The sequence below is a fragment of the Martes martes genome, assembly GCF_963455335.1.
Source record: "Martes martes genome assembly, chromosome: 3".
NCBI classification, from domain to species: Eukaryota; Metazoa; Chordata; class Mammalia; order Carnivora; family Mustelidae; genus Martes; species Martes martes.
The window spans coordinates 8,648,368-8,670,782 of record NC_137890.1 but is presented as its reverse complement, the minus strand read 5'-3'; the positions used below and the strand labels follow the sequence as shown (position 1 = coordinate 8,670,782).

Below are 22,415 nucleotides of genomic sequence, written 5' to 3'. Positions count from 1 at the left end.
TGTTGCGACGTCCTTGAAATCAGACTCTGGACTGTCAACTACAATTTAATGTTTTTAAAAGCGTTTTGATAACTAACAGATTTTGCTGTGCTCAATTTTTTAAATACAGAGTTGAAAACATTTGCCCTTAGGAATAACCTATTTGATTACATTTTTATTAAAATGAAAGTGGCCACGTCGCTTTCTTTAAAAGCCTGCCATTTTGATCGTAGACCTGACCCTTCTTACGGAGACAAATGCAGGTGGGACATAAACTGGAAGACAATTAGACAGAGGCGCTGTCTCCATCCCGTGTAGATTGTGCATGTTTTCTTACAGAATGTCCTTCTAACTCCCAGGGGCAGTCTGCAGCAAAACGACAAGGAAAATTTAAAAAGGTACTGATTGTCAGTTCTTGAAAAAGATGTCTTAAAGCCTTATTTGCGTATTAGTGAAACTTTTTTTCTGTCACCTATTATAAATCTTTTTAAAAACATCTCTCCCTTAGTTTCCTTTCTTTAAGTTCTGCAGTATAGTGCTTTTAGCTTGTCAGTGTTGACATACTGCTTTCCTGACACTTTTTTCCTGCCATAAACTGCTGGAAGGACCCCTGTTTTATATGTGTCTAGAAAAAAAATGTAATGCTATTCATTTCTTAGCTACAGATATGCCAAATAGTAATATTTGAAATTTTACATATCTAAAATCTTACAGAGAAATGAATGTAATTTTTTTCTTAATTCTTTTTAAAGTCCAAAACATGTTTTTTGAAGATTTTTATTTATTTATTTGGCAGAGAGAGAGGGGGGAAGCAGGCTCCCTGCCGAGCAGAGAGCCCAATGCGGGACTCGATCCCAGGACCCTGAGATCATGACCTGAGCCAAAGGCAGAGGCTTAACCCACTGAGCCACCCAGGCGCCCTCAAAACATTCTTAAATTGGATGATTTGATTGTTAAAATACTATGAAGGAATTTGAAAAAAAGTTTCCTCCCTGCTCTTGTGTCATCATGCTGGAGGAGCAGAGACAGAGCAGTGGGCAGTGGGAACAGAAATAAGGACTTTCCACCCCAGGTTAAAATCGACTCTAAGAATAGGAACAGGCTTAAGACCATAACTTCCCTACAACTTACTAGACAATCTCTGATTGACTGTGAGAGCCAAATTTCACTCAAAACAAAAGCAGAATTCTATTTCTTAGATACTTAGTGGAAGGGATATACATACTCAGCTGTCCGGCATCATTCAGCATGTTACTGATCTCTCCTGTTCAGACGAGAAGCATTGTAAGATTTTGTGTTTTAAGGTACAAATAAAAGATAGCTCTTTCTTAATTCGCAGTGATGTGAAACTAGGGATCACCATTTTAGAACAGATGGAGTTCCTTTATTAAAGAGAACTTCTGTAATGTCTGTATTGTTATGTAATTGTAAACACTTTATTCAGATAAAATGCCCCACTGGGAGTCATCTTTCCAGTTAAAGGAATATCTGCTTCACTGTGCGCTGAGCATTGTGGCCTGTTTCTGGGCCATGTACATTCATTTAGTGAAATATAACCAGCTTTAACATGAAAACAAAATAAAGTAGTAAATGTCATTCATCAGACTCATAAAACAAATTTATTTTTATTTATAGATTGTTTATCTTTGGGTCATCCTAAAAATAGCTTGAAAGCCACTGCTTTAGAAAATGAAGAAAAGGTTTTCTAGGAGCCCATTAAAAATAGAAGGTGCTTATCACAAAAGCATTGCTGGGATTTTTTCTTCCTATTGTATATATTTTGGGGTTGATCTTTTGGGGAGTTTTGGTGGATTTTGTTTGGATCAGGTTGTATAAGATAGGAAACTATTAAGTGAATAAGAAAGTTATTATTTGATGGTTAGGAAAGCTTTATATATAACAAACTTGGGCAACTAGAGTTACCTCTTCCCAGTTCTCCTGGTCTTATAGTCTCATTACCAAAAAAATCTATATATTAATTTATTGCCAGAACAAAATACCAACCAGCTTTTGGTGCATAATCCTCAATGGATTTGTCCTTTGGGTCTCAGTGACTTTTCATTTGGAAAATGCAGGTTACCTTTTTTAAGTTTATTTTCATATGAAAGAATATAGTTACTTTTAACAGATGATAAATAGCATTCCAGTATGATTTTGATCTTTAAAATAGCTATTTTAGTTTGTATAAAGGTATTAAAGTTTTGAATTTAGTTAATAATTTAAGAACTAAGGAAATTGTAATTTCTGAACCAAAATTTAAATGGCAGTATGTTATCCAAAGAATAATGATGAGTTTTGCAAGTAGATTTGACTTTAAAGGATATTGTTCAGACACTGTCAAAATACGTGGTGAATAGCGGAAATAATATGTTTTTTAGAAAAACTTACTATTAAGTATCTACTATAAAGAACTTCAGCATTTCCGATCCAAAGATTGCTCTTGACTCGCTTTTTAAATCGTAATCAAGGTTTCTCATGACATAATGGTACAAAATGATTTCCATTAAATTGACCCTGCACTAAGTCCTTGAGAAGCAAGTTGAAAAAATACTGACCAAAAAAACAGGCGAACATGATAAAAAATAACTCCATTTTTCTTTTGATTAGGAGTTAAAATTACCATGTTTGTAATTTTGAATAGTAATGAAGTTACTGTCTTCAAATATTTTTAGGATTATAGTAACACTTATAATTGCTAATTTGAGATATTTAATATATAAAATGCTGGTCACAAAACCTTGATTTCCACCCCTAAGATCATTCATCACAAACTCTCCCTGTCTCTTGTGCTTTTAATTTTTAGTGATAGTTTATGATCATCATGGTACAGGTTTTCTTTCTGTTTATAGATCTTTCTTAGAGTTTATTGTTAATCATAAATTAAGTTTAGTGGATTGCTTATTTTAAATTCGGTTCTGTTTTCTCTCTTCTGTACTCAGACATAATAGCAAATGCCTTACCTTTGAGCTTCAGAAGAGGCATTGCCTCACAACAGAGACTTCCTTCCCATCCTGAAAGTTGCCTCTCTCCCTAATCAGTCAAGGAGGAGGGGGAACTAACGGAGGCCCATGTTAGGTTAGAATCAGCATGGATTGCCGGGATTCCTCCTCCAGGCAGGCGTCACCCCACTTAAGTACAGTGGAAGTACAGGACTGTGTGAACAGAGGGTAAATGTTGGGGGCTGTCTCTGCCCCTCGAATTCTTCAGTATATTATCTCTGCTGCACAGATGATACTGAAACGATCTGTTCCCGTAAGAGCTTTGTGGTTCTTTAGCAACTCTGATTTTGCAGACGCTTTTCACCCCAGCAGTGCCCACCTAGAAAAGTGAACTCAAGAGGAAGGAAGAAGGATGGGTAGCAGGGTCCTGAGGAGCTTGTCCAGGCAGAACCCGACTGCTTTTGCCCCGTCCCACGCCGCACATGCGACCTTGGCTTGCAGGCGCCCTGGCTCCTGGCCTCAGACAGAGCATGGTGCCGAGATGGCTGAAAGTGGGTTTGTGTGGTTCCGGCACATGAGAGGTTTTATGGGCGCTTTACCCGAGTCATACCGAAGAAACAGTTACTGTTTGATGGGGGAATGCTATCAGAACTACTGCATCAGTGGTTCCTTATATTTGCTATTATAATTATAAAAAATAAAATTTAGTTGTGAAAATTGTTAACATGGGCATATGTACATTGTTTTTACACCTAAAAATCCTGTTTAGGGCAAGGTGGGGCTTACAATATTATTTTTTTGTCTCAACCTGTATAAAGCTTTTTTCTGAAATTACTATCATTAGGAAAGTAAAAGTTTTGGTAATATATTTTTCCCCATTTCAGAAATGTTAATTTAAACAAAAAAGGTTTTAATTAAGCATTTTTAATATAAACTTGAAGCTAGAATTGGTGAAATTGACTTTGTCTTTTAATTAAGGGCAGCTGGTTATTGTGCCAGAACCAGAGCTGGCCAGTCTGATACTGCCTTAGTTTTCGCAAGCGGAGACTTAACGTGCTTTAATAGATTTAACTTAATAGAATAGATCAAAATAGATGTAATTAGATATAAATTAGATATAAATACACATTTCTCTGCTCTTTTCAAAGCAGAACTTCTCAAAGGTGCTGTCTATGCTGCTTTACTTCCTGTTCTCTGTGCATCTCTTTCTTGGTCGGCCCTCACCCCCACTGTCCACGGAGACTGCACGTCTCTCCTCGTGGGGACTAGCCGCTGCTGCACAGTTCTGCGGCCGCGTCCTGCCCCTGGCACCACCTCCGCTATTGTCACTGGTTGATCACTCCTCTTTCTTACCATTGGCTTGTCCAACGAGCCCCTCTGGTGTCCGTCGCCTTCGCTCCCCAGCATCCTCTGAGACCACGGAATGCTTTGCCTCGAAGCCTGGGCTTCCTCTTCCCCTCCCCTGTCCTGCCCGGTTTTATTTGACCCCTCGTTTTAAACACCATCAGCAAGCAGTGTCGACTCTGCCTTCATGGATTTCTAGATCCGTCCATTTCCTCCTCTTGTACAGGCTGTTCTAACGTCAGAGCAGTGTTGGGAGTCTAGGCTCACTGCCTCACTTGTCTTCCTCCTCCTCGCCTTCTGCCCTCTACCGTCCATTCTCCAAATCGTAGGAAGAATGATTAAAAACAAATGAGCATCCAGAGTCATGAAACAAAAAGCAGAAATCTTGAATCATGTTCCCTGCCTTGCCTACAACTCCCCTGCATTTGGAATAAAATCTGTATTTTGGTCCCATATTCTCAGCCCCGCCCCCTGTGGTTGCCGCCCACGTGCCCAGTGCGTCCGGCCGCGCTTGCCGTGTCCTCCAGCTCAGGGCTGCGCATGTGCCCGTCTGCCGTCTTCGCACGCTTCCTCTCCTCCGTTTGGTTAATTAGGTCCACGGAGGCTCGTTCATTCAGGTCGGGGAGGTTCACTTAGGTCGCATATTCCCTGTTCAGCGGGAATTCCCAGCACCACTTTGCCCGCGTTGTGCCCCACCTCCCCGAGTCGCCCCTCTCTGTCCCTGCATTCCGGTCCGCTTCCCGCACAGCCCGCGCTGTCTCCCGAGACCGGTGCGCTACCTGGATGTTGTCTGTCTGCCCCCACTAGGATGTGTTCCCGGGGGCGAGAGAGGGCCTTGTCTGCTCGGCTCTCTTCACCTCTTAGAGCATTACCTGGCATGTCTCAGGCCCTCAGTAAGTCCTCTTGATTGAATGAAGAAATTTCCCTTTAAATTTATGTAGAAAAGAGGATCTTTTTTAAAATTCTAAGTTATTTCCTTCCTTTCTCAAGTAGAACAAGTGAAAGCTTGGTAGTAGTCTTTGGTAGGTAGTACTTTCTGTAATGCAGTCTGGCAAGTAAAGCTAAGAATACCGCATACACTCATGGAGGAAAGTTCTCACCTCCACTTTTATTTTTTTAAGGTTTTATTTTTAAGTAATCTCTACACCCAGTGTGGGGCTCGAACTCACAATTCCCAGATCAAGAGTTGCACACTCCACCGACTGAGCCAGCCAGATGCCCCTGACATAAATCTTTATTTTAAAGAACATTTAAAAGCATCAGTACTTTAAAGTTTGGGAGAAAATTCCTTTGATCACAGATTGGGATTTTTCATGTATTGTAGCCCTTAGGATCTGGAATATGATGTAGCACAGTTCAGGGCAGCCTGTGTTCTGAGATACTCAGTAATGAAGATGATTTTAAAATATGTAAAATTAAGTGTGTTAATCTGAGACTCTCTCCACATTCATAGGATGTGATCCCTGTTCATTACTACCTAATACCTCCACCGACAAAGACTAAGAACGGCAGCAAAGACAAAGAAAAAGATTCAGAAAAGGAGAAAGATTTAAAAGAAGAGTTCACTGAAGCATTACGAGATCTTAAAATTCAGTGGATGACAAAGTAAGTTTTAGTGGATTTTAGGCCTCTATTTACTTTTATTTTCCCAGTTAAAGCAGTGTGGTGTGTATGTGCCTGGACTATATTCAGAATGTTAACAGTGGGTGGTAGGGCTACAGGGGTTTTTATTTTAACCACTTAATTCTTCCTGATTTGCTCTTGGAAGAGAATTTTACTGGAAAGCATAAAGAAAAAAATAAAAATCACCTTTTTGCCTACTCTCCAGAGGTAATCATTGTCCTATGATTATTTCTCTGTATTTATGCATGTAGCAGTGTGAATGATGTTGTGTCCTAGTTTTCCAATTACTATGTGATTTTTGGCATTTCTTAGGTCATTTAATAGTCCTTTAAAATACCATTTTAATGACTATGTGGTTTGCAGTCCTGTTAACAAAATGTAACCGGCTTAAATACTTTATTTGACATTCACGTTTATAGCTTTTCTCTGTGGTGCTGTGATGGACATTTTTACACATGTAGGTTCTTTAAATATCCATCAGATCACATCTTCAAAGTATAATTATTGAGAATCAGTATTATTAACACTTAAAAATTGCCTTGCTATGTTTTGTCATATTGCCTTCTAGAGGGAATATCACAATTTCTACTCCCTCCAGTGGTGTCTGGCAGAGCCTGTAATGCCGTGGAATTGGAAACGAGGCCTTTGCTGATTGATGGCGATAAAAGAAAAGGCCATTATCGTGGTCTTAAGTTGCATTTCTTAAGTTACGAAATTTGAGGCTTTTAAAAACTGTCACTGCATTCTTGTCAGTTGAACATGTCCTGTACTATTTTTCTATTGGAACGTCAAGATTTTTCTTTTAACTTTTTAACATAAAAGATATTAATGTTTTGCTGTACTTGTACACATTTTCTTTCCCCCAGCTTATTTTTTGCCTTTTAGCTTACTTTTTACATGGTAGAAATTTATTCTCTGGAGTCATAGGGGTTGCTTTTTCCATTTGTGTTATGCGGTATTTCTGTCACCACCGCGTTCCTGTGGGAGTCCTCGTCAGCTGAACATGTGTGCGTCCTTGCAGTCCTGAGCTCTGCTAGAGAACAGACGTCATCGTGTCATGAAGATAATTCCCAGGGATTGAACAGTTCCAGGGTCTGTCTACATTCAGGCTGACCTTTGCACTTAAAACTAGGCTGTATCTCCACCAGAAACCAAAGTCTGTCGGTCGGTCTCTGATCGATTGTAGGATGTTGTAAACAGCTGAAAATACAGTGTAAATCCTTCAAAAGCGAAATGGCAGAGTTGACTTCTGGCACGGCAGTGTGAGGAGTCCCAGGAGCCCACTTCCCTGGAAACTAGTGAAAATCTTTTTTTTTTTTTTTTTTTTTTAAATCAGCCTTTTAAAACCTCCAGAGTTGATGTCAGGGCATGCAGCAAAGGATGAAGAAACATCTGTTCAGGAACATCTGTAGTTCAGGGAGAAAAGTGAGAGTCTGTGGTACTTGAGCCCAGGCCGCTCCCTGCTTCCCCACCGCAGCTCAGGGACAGGCCACTTGCAGCCGGAACACGGGGCTCCCTCGCCCCTCGGCTCCTCTTCTGGGGAGGAGCTGCTGTGCATGTGGGAGCCTCACGCCAAGAGCTCCGGAGTGATGAGCGGATGTTTGGGGTTGCGGGGAGCAGAGGGCCTGCCTTAGGTATGGCACTGCTGAGACCACTAGGGCCCCGGTCACCCCAGCCCAGGAAATGGTGGCTTCAGGGCAGGCAAGGGAAGCCTGGGAGAGCCTGGGCTACTGCTCCCCTCACCCATGTCGTCAGCTTAATCAGCTGCCCCATTCAGGAACATGGAATGTCTCTTCATTCATCTGAAACTTCAGATTTTTCAGAAAAGTATACATTTTTCTTATACATTATAGACATTTCTAGAGCTTTTCATCTTTTTTGCTATTTGATTGTTTTTTCCTCCTCTTTATACATTTATACCTGGCATATATGAAAACTTGATGCCTCCAGTTTGATTTTTTTTCCCTAGGTTAAGCATATTTATACTACTTGCAAATAATGATAATACTTGTCAGTAAAGAAACTTGTATTTCAGACTGATGCTTTATGTTATGGACTGGAACTTCAAAGCAATGTTAAATAATAGGGAAGACGGAAATTGTTTTCTTTCTAACAGAAACGAAATGTAACATTTCTCTCTTTCTTATATACATAGGCTGGATTCTAGTGACATTTATAATGAATTGAAAGAAACATATCCTAATTATCTTCCTCTGTATGTTGCAAGACTTCATCAGTTGGATGCTGAAAAGGTGGGACATGTTCATTCTTAATATTTGAGTATTTCATTTTGTTTGTAACATTAGATAAAGTTTATACGTTGAATAAAAGTGCAGCCTTATATTTGTCTTGTGTTCTTGCCAAACGCAAACATTCCGTCAAACTGAATGTTCTATTAACTATTCTCATTAAGGTAAATATAGAACTTAGCTATTACTATGAGTTCAGCTTAGAATTCCCGCTCCTAATTTTGGTCAGTGGGAGGAGTAGCAGGGAAGATATACCCAGGGTTGCTTTTCTGACACTCACCTCCAGGGCAGGGGTCCTGGCCTGCGGCAGGTGTAAACACCTGCAGCAGAGGAACAACTCCTACTTTGCATTAACTTTGTTACTGGTGCTAATTTTCAAGAATTGGCCATCGTTCCAAACTGTCTTAACAGCTCTCATTAATAACATAGGGAAGTGCAAGCCATAAACAATTAGAAATGATCAGGGGTTCAGAGTGAACTTGAAGGCTGAAAGGAAACCTCCAAGATTCACGAGAGGAGCACCACAAGCACCACGGTGATCGTAGTTAGACTCCGCTGGGTCTCTTCTTGTCTGCTCTCATCTTCGTGGTTTTAATAATAAACTAGGGAGAATGTTCATCTGCGGGTGCTTTTTTCCCTTCTGTTGCCATGTGGTGTGTGACTGGAGTCATCTAGCCAATCGGGTTTCTAAGATGCCCAGAAAAGGAGTTGCCTTGGTAGCAAACACTGCATTTCTGGGAACCTTTATCTTGCTTACCCTCGCCATCTGGTATCAATGGGGAATGTGTCTTAGGTATTTTCCCATCAGAGCTCAGGTTTTCTGGTGATGCCGATGTTGTGGCAGTCACAGTAGGGGCAGCACGGAGCGCCCTGGGCTGTGAGCAGACTGCCCCGCCCCCTCTGCTGGGTTGTGACTGTCACGGTTGGGCTGACAGAAATGAAGGTACTTTGGTGTACTCATTGATACATCCATTTCTTTTCTTTTTTTTTTTTAAAGATTTTATTTATTTATTTGACAGAGACACAGCGAGAGAGGGATCACAAGCAGGGGGAGTGGGAGAGGGAGAAGCAGGCTTCTCGCGGAGCAGGGAGCCCGACGCGGGGCTCAGTCCTAGGACCCCGGGATCATGACCTGAGCCAAAGGCAGATGCTTAACGACAGTCACCCAGGCGCTCCGAAACATCCATTTCTTATTTCTTCTTTTTTCCCTCCCTAGGAACGGATGAAAAGACTGAATGAAATTGTGGAGGCTGCAGACGCTGTTATTTCTCATATAGACCAAACGGCCCTAGCCGTTCATATGGCCATGAAGACTGACCCCAGGCCCGATGCAGCTACTATAAAAAAGTACCTAACCAGTAAATAATCTTTCTTGCATCTCATTCTTAGTTACTTTTTAAAATTAATGAGAATATTCTTCTATTCCGGCTTGTTCTGTCCCTGGAGTTCCACCCTTAGATATTTCATGGTCGTTTTCTTAGTTGTTTGAGATGAAGCAGAAGAGAAGAAGCTTGCTTTCTCGGCCGCCAGGTCCGTTGTGTGGAGAGACTTGAGTAGCTGTGATCATACAGTCCCGCCACTTGGGGATTTGTGGGAGCTGGACGTACGGAGAAGGCCAAAAAGATTAATTTCTAAACTGTTCATTGGCCAATAGCATGAAAAGCCCAGATTTAGTTCGTAATGTCCGGCAACACAAATAGAAATAAAGTCAGGTGGAAACCGTCACCTTGCAACTTGAGTTAGGAACCGGTGTCACGGTATTGCAGGGGGTGAGGGGAAGGGGGTCATGATTGAGCTTTAGGAAACCCAGCGCAGACGGGGAGCGGAGCGGCGCCGCTGGCTGCGGGTGGGCGGGCCTGGGGCTCCGCGCGCAGCGGGACAGTCCCTCAGCCACCGGAGCCTCCGCCTTCCTTGAATTCCCGGGACCGTACCATGGGAGCTCTCCCGAGAGCAGCTTTCCCTCCTGCCCCTGGTTTATTTTCACTCAGAGGCCGTCACCTGCGAGGGTAGAAACATCGCCTCCTCTTGGAGCCGCTGCAGCGATTCCCTCGGCCTCAGTCGGTTGCTTCTCTGTGGAGTCCTTGATTCTGAACCGCTGAAGCTCCGGGCGTCGTGTTGTTCGTGCTAGCACCGTAGCTCTTAGGAATCTGCGAGTAGTAGTTTTCAAGCAGAATGAAATGTGTTCAGATTGGCTTGTTGGCGTGACCTGCACCCTCCCCCACCCTCTGAGGGAATCATTCAAACGTGGCTGTCTCGTTGTCGTCCACGTGTGACATGCCAGTTACTTGCAAGGAATTATTTGGGATGTTTTGAATATATGATCTCATTTCAACTGAACCTTCTAAATAACGTGCCAAGTAGGGGCATTTTTACCCCCGTCTGCTGAAGAGCAAACGGGAGAGCCGGATTCATGCCGGGTCCGTCCGAGCTGGGGCTTTCCTTTCTTGTAAGCAGCCCCTTGCGTTCCTGCCCATCTCGAGAGGATTCCCCTGCCTCAGTTCTTTCTCACAGACGAATAGGGCTTCCGCTCCGCCTTGCCCGTCGTCATGCTGTCCTTCGTGTCCGAGGGGGCAGAGACCCCTCTCCGAGGCCAACCTTTGTCTCAGCCTGAGTCGTCCTCTCCGTAGCCGCCCTCCGCGGACAGGCCCCTTTCTCCCGGTCTTCCGAGTCTCCGCCTCAGCCCACAGTCATTTTCATACATCTGGCCCCTGGGGGGCCCGTGGCTTCTCGCTGGAGCAGTCTACACTGCGCTTCCTTCCTGAATTCCATTCCGTGTTAATCCTGCTGCAGGCGGAGGAGTCCGGGCTTCATGGCCCGTGAGAAACTCAGGGCCGGAAGCGGCGGCCTCTCTGAGGCTGCCTTGACCTCACCGCGGCCTCCGCCGGTGGCTGCCGCGTCCCTTCTAGCTCTGTTACTTCTTAGTTTGTGAAATCAGTGTCGTGTCTTCAGACTCACCTGTCTAGGAAGTAACATTCGAAAGGTCGGTAAGTGTGAAGGTCCGTCCGGCGGTGCTGGTGTTCTGGCTTGTCTTTCCTGAGTCTTCCGGCCACAGAGGAGGTTCTGCAGTCCGGGTTAAAGGGAGCCGCAGACGGCGGTGCGCTGCGTTGTCCATCTCACTAGTCCCTTTTCCCCTCACAGTTCTTCTCCCGAACCTGACTCCGGTGGCTGTCGAAAAATAACGGTACCATGGGGCCCTGGCTTTAAAGATTCTGGCTGCAGAGACGGTCAGAGACGCTGGCAGAAATCTAGAAAGGGGCTGTCGGACGCCTGAAAATGCCGAGAGAAGCTAGTCCGGTTTGGGCCACGCTGGCGCGGTTTGTCTGCACTCACGGCGAAGGTGTTTGCCGCGGGCCTGCCTTTGGCCCAGCCGGCGTGGGCTCGGCTGTCTGTGCTGGGCAGAAGGCCCCGTGCGGGCCTGGAGCTGCTGTTCTGGGGCGAGGTGGTCTCTGGGGGCGCTGGCGTTCGTTGGAGGCGGCGTCCGTTGACCAGGAGCCGCCGTGGAGCGTCTGTTTCTCGTCTCCGGGCAAGGCTGCTTTCCCGCTAGTCGCTCGTGCGTCGGAAGTTCTGACGGCCGCTTTGTAATCTTAAATGTGATAGTAGCTTTTGCACGTGATCTAGTATCAAGTTTTCGTTAAACTGAACTGCGGTTTATTTAGGCCACTAAAGTATCTGATTGAGGCTCTTCCTAAAATACGGCTATTACCACTTTGATCAGTACCTCTAACTAGATTTGATTCGGATGTTTATTGAGCAAACACTGTAGGTGAAGTATCACCGAGAGGAATGGAAAAAATGGAGCAGGACGTGGTCTACTCTTAGGAAGCGCATGCTCTTTTGCGGAAGGCGAAGGTGCTGCCTAGGATGTGATGAAGAGTTGCGATAAATATTTTAAATTGTGAAAGCCCGTAGGAAGAGCTGATTTCATTTGACCGGAGAAAGCCTCGTGGATTGGTAAAATATTTGATCTGAGCTGATCCGTTCTGAGTTAGATGAGGGTAGGGAAGGAATATTCCAGATATGTGGAATTTAGGTTACTGGATCCGAGAACTGGGTTATGGGATTTGGCAGGTAGTTGGATCGAGGACTGGCGTGGACAGCACACTTATGTCGCCCTCTAAGTTCTGCGTCCTCCCGGCCCTTCTCTGGGCAGCTAGGACCAGTCAGCTGCCGTGAGTGATCAGACCTGCCCTGCCAATCCAGTTCTGTTGCAAGGCCGCGCCTTCTTCCTCACAGAATGGGGACAATAATTGTGTCCAACTCCTGGGGTTTCTGCTGTAATGTGTAAGTGAAGTACTGGTAAGACATTTCAGAAGGTGGCTGGCATCTAAAAGGTGGGGTGGGGCGGGGCGGCGCTCAGTAAATGAGAAGCCGTGCACATGTCCTTCAACTCGGAAATTCTTTTGTTCCTGAGTCCAAAGTAACCAAGCAGTTCCCTGACACATTTCCCCCAAAAGAGAATGAAATTGGTTCTTTCAGGCTTTGAAACTCTTTGCTAAAAATCTCACGCCTCTTTTTTGGCCTAAATTTATCTATGTTGCAAACGTATTAAGGTGGGTAATTTTGTTGGGTTGTAACAAGTTGTTGTTTTCTCATTTTCATTATCTTTTGTACAAATTGTTGATTTTGTAGTGCCGGCAGATTTCATATGTGCGTTTTCCAGTCCCGAGTCCTTCAGAATCATTCGTGCTGTTAGTCTGTTCATCCGTGTCTAAGTGCCCCGTGGGCACCTTCTCCGCACTTCTAATCCTCATTGTCTTCACACGTGTGGGACATGAGTTGGACAAAATGCCTCAGATAAGCAAGTGTCCTAACGAGTAACGCTGTCCCCTGGAGTGCAGGTTGTTACTGCATTTCATTCCGCAGTGAGGTACTGAGTTTCTGTCCCGTGCCAGGCATTGTCTGGGCACTTGGGATACATCAGAACACAGATTCCTGCCCTGCTGCAAGGCAGTTTTTCCATAGCGATTAAGAGCAGGGATTCTAGAAGCAGACTGTACCCGGATCTGCTGCTTCCTGACCATTGGACCTCGGACGAATCTCTGTGTGCCTCAACTTCCTCCTTTGCAGATGGGGATGATTAATAGCATCTTTCTCGGACCTGTCTTGACTGTAAATGAGTTAACATGTAAAAGTGCTAGAGCAGTTTCTGGCACGGAGGAAGCATCTTACAGTGTTTGTAAGTGACTTACAGTGTTTGTAAGTCAAAATTACGTTCACTGCTGAAAGAACTTGTCTACATCGGTGCATAAATATGTGATGATTGCTCTTTATGAGAAATCTAAATACTTTCTAAACGATGCTGCTCTGAGGAAGAGGTCCTTAGCTGACGGAATTGAGAGCTGAACAGACTTTCCCTTCTTTTGCTTTATGGCATTCTGTTTCAACTACATACGGCTGTCCTAACGCATTTAATCTCTATGTGTGAGCTAGTGGCTCATTTGGTGTTTGTTACAAATAAGGAATCTTATTTGATATACAATAATATTTCTGCATTGTAAATCTGAGGCAAAGAATGCATGAGTTTATTAGTTTCAGACAAGCCTACTTCTTAAGGAATTTTACCGATCTGGTCATTGCTTTTTGATTTGGCGCACAGTGACATGGACAAACAGAAGTCTACCCTCGTGGACGCTCTTTGTAGAAAAGGATGCGCCCTCGCCGACCACCTTCTTCACGCCCAAGATCAAGATGGGGCTGTTTCAAGCGATACCGAAGGAAGAGAGGAGGAAAGAGAAAATACTCTCGATTCTGTGATGGAAACTTTTTGGGAAACTACAAAATGGACTGATCTTTTTGACAATAAGGTAATCTTTGTGCTTCTTGCTCCGGCACAGTTCTTGGGGGTTACTTCACAAACCTCCTTTGTGCCCCATTGCCTGCTCTTTACTGTTTCCCAGCTCCCTGGCCAGAAGAGGAAGAAAATATATGGAGTGTGGCTAAGCTGGGCTCTGAAGAAGACATTGTGTTTAGTGAGATCTCCTTTGTCTTACCTGTTTTAGAACCATTTTACTATCATATTCTCTGTCTGCACAGTGGCTCTTTAGCCAGACTAATTTGGAAAACAGTTTGAGAATGTGTGTAGTGGCCTTTTGGTTAAGCCGGTTATGTATGAAGCTAGAATTAAGAACATCTAGAAATTGCGTTTATGCCTTCCCATATCTGTTTATGTACTGATTTGTTGGGGGGGGGGGCATTCTGGTTACTTTAGATGTTATTTTTCTCAGAGCTCTTTGACTTTTAAAAAATTATCATTTGGATTTATAGCTCATCAGTTTTCAGACCCAGTTTAGAAAAGGGAACATTGACGAACTTTTTGGATTTGGGTTATATAAAAATGTCAAATCTCTTTTAGCTCTCTACTATAATTCTTACAGTAGGGATTATGTAAGTACAAGTTTTTGTCAATCTTCCTTTCTTCTGAAGATAAAGAAAATAGAATTCTCCTAACCCAGCATAAGCGATTAGTTTTGTCTTACAGACAGATGCTTGTTTTCTAGATGAACTACGATAATTTGTAGTAAAGACCTCTGAGAAGGGAGAAAAGGTTTCCTGTATGCTTGAGGTTTTCCCACCCCAGTGTAGTCATGCTAATGCTGAAGATAGGGAGTTAGGGTCAGAGTACGCTTATATGATATAATTTTTAAATTTTTTTTTTTTTTTTTTTTACTTTGTCCCCTTTTGCAGTTTTGGTAATTTATAATGACTCTTTATAGTCTTGTACTTCTATCCTTATTTGCATTTTTATGATCACTTATGTTAGCTCTCCTTTGCATAAAGAGGTGTTTTGGTATAGAGTCCAAGAGCTAGTGATTTATCACACTTTAATTTTTCCCCCCAGGTAGGCTGATTGCTGCGATATTCAGCTTTTGTTCTTTCAAGGCATCTTTAAAATTTGCATGATGTAAAATGTTCATTTTAAAAGCTACACTTCTATTAAGGCCTTAATTTTTTCATTATTAAAGCTATAAGCCATAAAATGTAAATATTTCATAGATAAGCCTTATCTTGTTTTACATTATAGGTTTTAACATTTGCATACAAGCATGCATTAGTACATAAATTGTATGGGAGAAGCCTTAAATTTGCAACTAAACTTGTGGAAGAAAAACCAACAAAAGAAAACTGGAAAAATTGTATTCAAGTAAGTGGTATTAAATTTTCACTGTTACATGTCACCTCAATATCACATAGTGATCTGATAGCTAAAAGCCTTATTGTAGTGATTTAGCGATACTGACTTTACGATGACTGATTCCTGCTCTCATTCATGTAATGTGAATTATAAAATAAAAGCATGAGAGACAACCAGTAAGCTCCTTACATTTTTTAAACTTTTCTTATTATTAAATTTTTAAAATTCCTGTCCAGAGAACCTAAACTTAGCCTCAAATGTTTTCGATGTAGGCAAAAAGTACGTTAGGAAGTTTAGAATTACAGTCAGAAGACTGAGTTTTCTTTCTGAAGGAGACAGAAATCATTCCTTTCAAATACATGTTGGCTCAATTCTAAAATTTTTGAACTTTTAGAGTTTATATTTGATTTTATTCTTCATTTGAAATGATAGGCCATTTTGTGATTTTTACACCATCCCTTATCACATGGAGAGAAATTCTGTGGTTGATGTTAGAAACACTAGATAAGAAATTCTAGTCTCTCTGTACAAGTTAATTGTCAAGTATAAAAACTTAATGAACGCCACAGAAATCATCGTAGCCTCATCTTGTCTCTGGACATTCACAGTTTGTGCCTAAAGGGCATATGAGATTGGGTGGGCAGCTCTGTCATGGCAAATGTGGCCAAGGTCTGGTCTCTATATTTAAGGTTATTCTTTGGATGTAAAAGTAATCAGTAAGTTCCTGGGGAAATATTTTCTAATTAGAGTAAACTATAGGTTATCTTCCCTCCTAGACCTTTCCTGTGTACCTGCACCGGTCCGTTCAGATTGTAAGACATTTTAAATTAGCATCTTCGGATCTTTGAATAGGTTGAGAGAACTCTTTCTGGAACTAATTGTTAATGTGTATCGTGTGATTCTCGTCGTGTCGACTGTGATCTGTGAGCTCTTACATTGGTAAAACCAGTGACTGCCCCAGATGTTCCTATCAGGGGGTTTTGTAATTGGTGTCCCCTCCACTCTGTTCCTGTCCTGTCTGTTCTTCACTCCACAGCTGGAAACGAGGGCTTTAAGACACCTCCTGGTGAAGCCCCATCACATTAAGTCTGGATTAAAATCCAGACTCCTTCCTTGGCCCATAAGGCCCCACAGGATCCGGCTCCTGCGTTTCTTCCCAGCTGCATCCCTTGTCACACTTGCCAGACTGACTCTGTTTCCCTCCCATGTGCCTCCTCTGCTTGGCTGAAACAGCCACCATGCCCCTTCCTGCCCTTTTCTGCCAGGAACCTGACTAGTCCAGCTGTATGGAGAGCTCGTCCCCGATTTTTATAGAAGGTTTCTTCTTTTCCAAATTACCCCATAAATATCACTTCTCCGGAGAGCCCGTTCTTGACCGTCTCATTTCCTAATGGCTCTGGTTCTCATCAGGTTTTATTCTTACTGTATACTTGATATATACAGCTTAATTACATACTCCTTTGTTCATCTGTTCATTGATTTGCTTATTTATTCTTTGGTTCCCCTGAATAGAACACAACTGTCCTGCAAGTGGGAAGTGAGTTTGTTCAGTGCTGTTTTCCTGATGTCTAGAACAGTGTTTGGCTTACAGTCAGACTGAGAAAGAAAGAAAGGAAGGAAGGAAGGAAGGAAGGAAGGAAGAAAGGCAACTGGTTTGATAGGAAGAAAGGGAGCAAGTTAGGCAGAAGGAAGAAAGAAAGGAAAACAGGAAGGTTAGTAGAAAGACAGGAGAGAAGGAAGGTTGGCCAAAATGGTCATAATCACATGTAGAGGTTGGTTGGGTAGGAAACTGGGTGGGTTAGTTGACGGTAAGGAAGATCAGTTGGTAGAAGTGTGGTTGGTGGATGGGTTGGATGGAAGGAACGTTTTGCATGCTACCACTTTATTATTATTAAATGCAGAATTTACCCTCAATATTGAGCTTAAAAAATCTGTTCTTTAATAATATGTTTTTGTGTTTCGTTATAGCTGATGAAGTTACTTGGATGGACCCATTGTGCATCTTTTACTGAAAACTGGCTCCCCATCATGTATCCTCCTGATTATTGTGTATTCTAAAATAGGAACCAAGACTTTAAATTTTAAAAAAGAAAGTTTTATAGTGAATGGATATAAAAACAAATTTGTGGCATTTTTAGTCTAATGCATGTTTTGATCCGCTATCAAATACTGATTATTAAAATGATGTGTATTTATCAGAGAATTTGCTGGCGTGTGGCTTAATACATGTAAGTCTAGACCTCTGACATCATGGTGTTTTTTTAATGCCTCACATCGCTGGCAGCAGGCTGTGCCCTGACTGCCGGCACCAAGGACTTTCAGTTGGGTTGCAGCTAATACATGCATGATCAGTTTTGAACAGTGACTTTTAACTGCAAACCTGTAAAATTCTATTTTTTATTTTATAAATGAACAGGGTTTTAACATGCTCTACTTTAATTTTTTCAATTGTATGAAGGCCTTAAAAAGCTACATTAAGCGTAGCTAAAATTATTTATTGGACTAAAACGTAACACAACTTCCATTTCCAGATTTTACTTTTAATTTTCTTTTATCTTTTTCTTTCTTTCTTTCTTTCTTTTTTTTGGCAAAAATTTACACTCAGTTGGGGGTAAAAAATAAAACCGGCACAAATAAATGTGTGGCAGTTGCTGGAGCGTAACTGCTTCACTAAATCTAAATCTTCATCTTGGCGTTATTTCAGGTCAATCATTTTTAACATCCTCTTGACATGCAGAGCATCAGAATGAACTAATAATACATGTATAAGTGCCAGACAGCTGAATCTTTATCAGGTATTGTAAAGATACACATATGGTATGTTTATTAAAGTTGAAATAATGTAAAACACGTGAATAAATGTGCAAAACCACGATCACAGTATATACCATATGCATTCTGATACCTTAATTTTTTTTACAAATAATAAAAGTGAATATTGAAGCTTCTTAAAGTTGGTCTTAATTTTTCATAAATAAGATATGGGGTTAGAACAAATAATATATTAAATCAATAGACAAAAAATTCAGTGTGAGGTAATTTATTTTATATTTCCTATAGGCGTGCAATTATTTGAATATATCGCCAGTTCTCATGTGATTAACTTTTGTGTATGTTTTTGGCTTTTTATTATTTTTTTTCTGGCTACTATACTTGCTTCTATCATCCTTCCTCCATAAAATAAAAAGACACACGTAGATAATATTGCAAAGCCTCTACTCACTGACAGCAAACGTGTTCATATGTGTGTATGGTTTTTAAATCTTGTTCCCTTAGAATTTGCTGTTATAAAAGACCTCCCAGTTAATCTTATCTAGTCTCTCATAACTGTTTTTTGTGTTAGTTGACCCCTTTAGATGCTAAAAACATTAGAACCTTTATGAAAAAATACAGATATGTATGCCAGCATTTTGCATACAGTTTCTGAGCGTTCTAGAATTTAAAGCCCGTCCATGAACAACCACACGTATGTTCTCTCACAAACACACGTACTTTCATCCTCGGTCAGCAGGTTCCCATGTATACATGTTCACCCAGTCAGGAAGTTGAGAGGCTTAGAAAGGGAAGGACGACTGACTGACTGGTCGGTTATTAATTATAGAATCTGTTTCATAACGCAGGTTTTGCCGTTCCTAGTGAGTGCCGCCTGCTCACACGGAGCCCCTCGGGCAGCCGCAGGTGAAAGCTTGGGTCCTTCTTAGGTTCTTCGTGAGGAAGTGTGTCGCCCTAGGATGTGCGTGGCCTTCTGGATGTCAGGTTTCAAAGCCCCTGCGAGCGTCTCATTTCCCAGCTTTTCCTTGTAAGCCTTTGGCTTAGCCCCAACTGTTCACCATCTCGGGTAGCCACAAAATTACACAGTTGCCTGTAATCGTCTAGACAAACACCCCTTGCGGAAAAGGCCCCTCAGCCTGAGAGAGAGCTGAGTCTAGTAAGATGAAGGTGGCCTTGCCCATGAGGTTTTCTAGGGAACAACCATTACAAGCTTGGGAGGAGCTCCCGCTCCTGCTGGGCTCCCTCCGGTGACGGCCAGGCTGGGGGATTTCCAGGCAACGTGGAGCTGGAGATGGGATGGAACAGGACAGTTGGGAACGTCCAAGTGTGCTGTTCTTCTGAGGTCCGGCCATCTTTCTTGAGTCAGCTCCCCTCGGCTTGCTCTAGGCCTTTGGTTGGTTCCCACACTTCTTCTTCTTCTTATTTTCTTTTTTAAGACTATTTATTTATTTCAGAGAGAGAGAGAGAGTACAAGCAGGGGGAGCAGCAGGCAGAGGGGAGAGGGGGAAACAGGTTCCCCGCCAAGCAGGGAGCCCAATATGGGACTTGATCCCAGGACCCTGGGGTCACAACCCGAGCCAAAGGCAGCCGTGTAACCAACTGAGCCACCCAGGCGTCCCAGTTCCACACTTCTGAAAAGAGTTGCCTTTGAGAACTTCTGCCAGTTTTCTCATTACTCTTTAGGAAGTAGAAAATCTTTACAAGTGCTTTATCACTGACACTCCGGGTCCCCCATTTTCTAGAACATCACACTTTTTCTTAAGCGCATGAATGTAGCATCCAATTTTAACATAAATTTAAGGTTAGAAACTTTCTGGTAGTACATTTATTTTGAAAGACTATCTTCTGAGTTAGGTGAAGATACAATTAATTCTAGGATCCTTCAAATACGACTTATAAAAACACCATTGTTCCAGAGCTCCCTGATTTCTTACTTACTACGTCAGGTTTTGGTCTTTGTGCTAAATTTTTTATTTTTTCAGGGTTTTTTTTTTAGGTTTTTTTTTTTTAAGATTTTATTTATTTATCTGACAGACAAGAGATCATAAGTAGGCAGAGAGGCAGGCAGAGAGAGAGGAGGAAGCAGGCTTCCCCCTGAGCAGAGAGCCCGATGCGGGGCTCGATCCCAGGACCCTGAGATCATGACCTGAGCCGAAGGCAGAGGCTTAACCCACTGAGCCACCCAGGCGCCCCTGTGCTAAATTTTTTAATGTGGAAGAATTCATCCGCTGGTGGATTTTGGAGACACTCGTCAAGAACGGTGTGGAGCTCCAGGTATAGGGAACAGCTGGCCCTCCCCACAGGCCAGCTAGTGGCCCCCTGCGTGTATGTGATGCCTTGAGTCGGTGGCCTCCCGGTACCCCCCCTCTCTGGTACTGAAAAGCAAACAAGTGAGCTGTGTTTTCAGGCGGAGGTAGTGAAATAATGGAGCTTTTTAATAGTACAGTTGGTAAAGCGTGAATATTTTCAGGCAAGTTTTTTGTTTTGTTTTAAAGGCTCAAGAAGCCACTTCCTAGTTCTCGGTTGTGACAAAAGCTTCTCTCTTTAATTACTACCTGTCTCTTCTGGGACCAAAGTCTTGCACAGATGACAAATTTTAGAATGAAGACTGGTTCGTTTGCTGCAGAAGTTGCATATGCAAAATCTGCTTTGATCTGGAAAGATCAGCTCCATCAGTGGAGCCCGTGGTGAGAGGCCCTGACTCAGCGCCTGTCTTACCAGCCTCTGCTTTTTTTTTTTTTTCTTATTAACATGTAATGTATTATTTGCCCCAGGGGTACAGGTCTGTGAATCGTCAGGTTTACACACTTCACAGCACTCACCATAGCACATACCTTCCCCAGTGTCCATAACCCAGCCACCCTAGCCCTACCCCCCGACCCCCCCAGCAACCCTCAGTTTGTTTCCTGAGATTAAGAGTCTCTTACGGTTTGTCTCCTTTCCCAGTCCCATCTTGTTTCATTTTTTCCCTCCCTAACCCCCCGACCCCCAGCCCTGCCTCTCAAATTCCTCATATCAGAGAGATCATATGATCATTATCTTTCTCTGATTTATTTCACTCAGCATAATGCCCTCTAGTTCCATCCACGTCGTTGCAAATGGCAAGATTTCATTTCTTTTGATGGCTGCATAGTATTCCATCTGTGTGTGTGTGTGTGTCTTTTTTTTTTTTTTTTTCCGTGTCTTTATCCATTCCTCTGTTGATGGGCATCTAAGTTCTTTTCATAGTTTGGCTATTGTCAGCCTCTGCTTCTGTCCTTATCATGCTGCCTCCATGATGACAGCTGTACCTGAATAGGCTCTAGAAGAAAATGTCCTCAATAAAATCATTACTGTTAAGATTGGTTGTAAAACAGTACTCAAAAAAGCCAGGGACAGGGGCGCCTGGCTGGCTCAGTTGGTTAAGCTTCTGCCTTCAGCTCAGGTCATGATCCCAGAGTCTTGGGATGGGACCCCACATCCAGGCTCCCTGGTGAGTGGGGAGCCTGCTTCTCTCTCAGCCCCTCTCTCCTACTCTGCTCTCTCTCTCGTGTGCATGGTCTCTCTCTCAAATAAATAAATAAAATCTTTAAAAAAAAAGGAAAGAAAACCTGGGACAGTTTTCCTGTTTCCAGTAATAGCGGCCAATTTTTGTACCACATCCACTGAAGATAACGAAATAGGTACTTCTTAAAGAAACATTCAAGATGGTACAGAGCGTGTGCTCGGCACAGGTCTCTGGCGCCTTCCCAATGACAGCTCCCTAGTTGTCATCAGCAGGAGCTTTGCCATCATGGGATTTCTCACCCCTCCCTCGGATAACTTGTCTTCACCCTGGAAAAGCACAGCCCGGTCCGCTCCTTCCCCACTCTGACGGTCAGATGTCTGGGTTGCCAATCTGTGTCTCTGCTCTCTGTCCTGGCTCAGGCCCTGCTGTGCCCCATCACTAGACCTTCATGGGTCTCATCCAGAAAATTCAGGCAGTATATTCAGTGTGTCTGTTCCAACCCAAAATTGACTGAATCTGAATTAACTTGAGCCTTCCCCTGCAGTGTTTTCGTTCCCTGCCCTCAGCGGCCCAGCATTAAAAGGTACGTTTTTGTCTTTCTCTGTAGGAGCTAAGAGAAGCCTGCAGAGATGGAAAGGAGGGGTCCTTTTCATTCCCCCAATCTTCAAAAACACTCTTGAACAGAGACTTCCTTAAGGAATAAGAAAATAAGAATAAGATCTGTACTTTATTAGCCTGAACATGGTTAACAAGAGGGGAAAAACTGCATTAATCCTAACTGAAGCAGGAGGCTAGGAGGGAAGGGGGAGGTGGAAGTACCGCTCTCCGATGAAGCACCCGGGGTGTCTCAGCCACGGCAGCGGCCTTCCCGGAGCCCAAGGGCAGGCGGC

At 42.9% G+C, this 22,415-nt stretch overlaps 1 protein-coding gene across 4 annotated transcripts in view; it reads left to right on the top strand.

Annotated features, from left to right (window-relative positions):
• Positions 1–18,466, top strand: part of TPP2 (tripeptidyl peptidase 2) — a 70,685-nt gene extending 52,219 nt beyond the window's left edge. Inside the window, exons 24-30 of one of the 4 annotated variants that reach the window (XR_013966535.1) lie at positions 339–377; positions 5,716–5,867; positions 8,041–8,137; positions 9,351–9,492; positions 13,731–13,938; positions 15,156–15,275; positions 17,235–18,464. Coding sequence is in view for 2 of the 4 variants with exons in the window: in XM_080798326.1 (XP_080654452.1) it covers positions 339–377; positions 5,716–5,867; positions 8,041–8,137; positions 9,351–9,481; positions 13,731–13,938; positions 15,156–15,275; positions 17,235–17,324 (837 nt within the window). In the remaining 2 variants the exon portion in view is untranslated. Of the gene's footprint in view, positions 1–338; positions 378–5,715; positions 5,868–8,040; positions 8,138–9,350; positions 9,493–13,730; positions 13,939–15,155; positions 15,276–17,234 lie in introns of all 4 variants that reach the window. The other 3 variants (XM_080798326.1, XR_013966534.1, XM_080798327.1) reach the window with 3 other exon arrangements.
• The last annotated feature ends 3,949 nt before the right edge of the window (positions 18,467–22,415 follow it).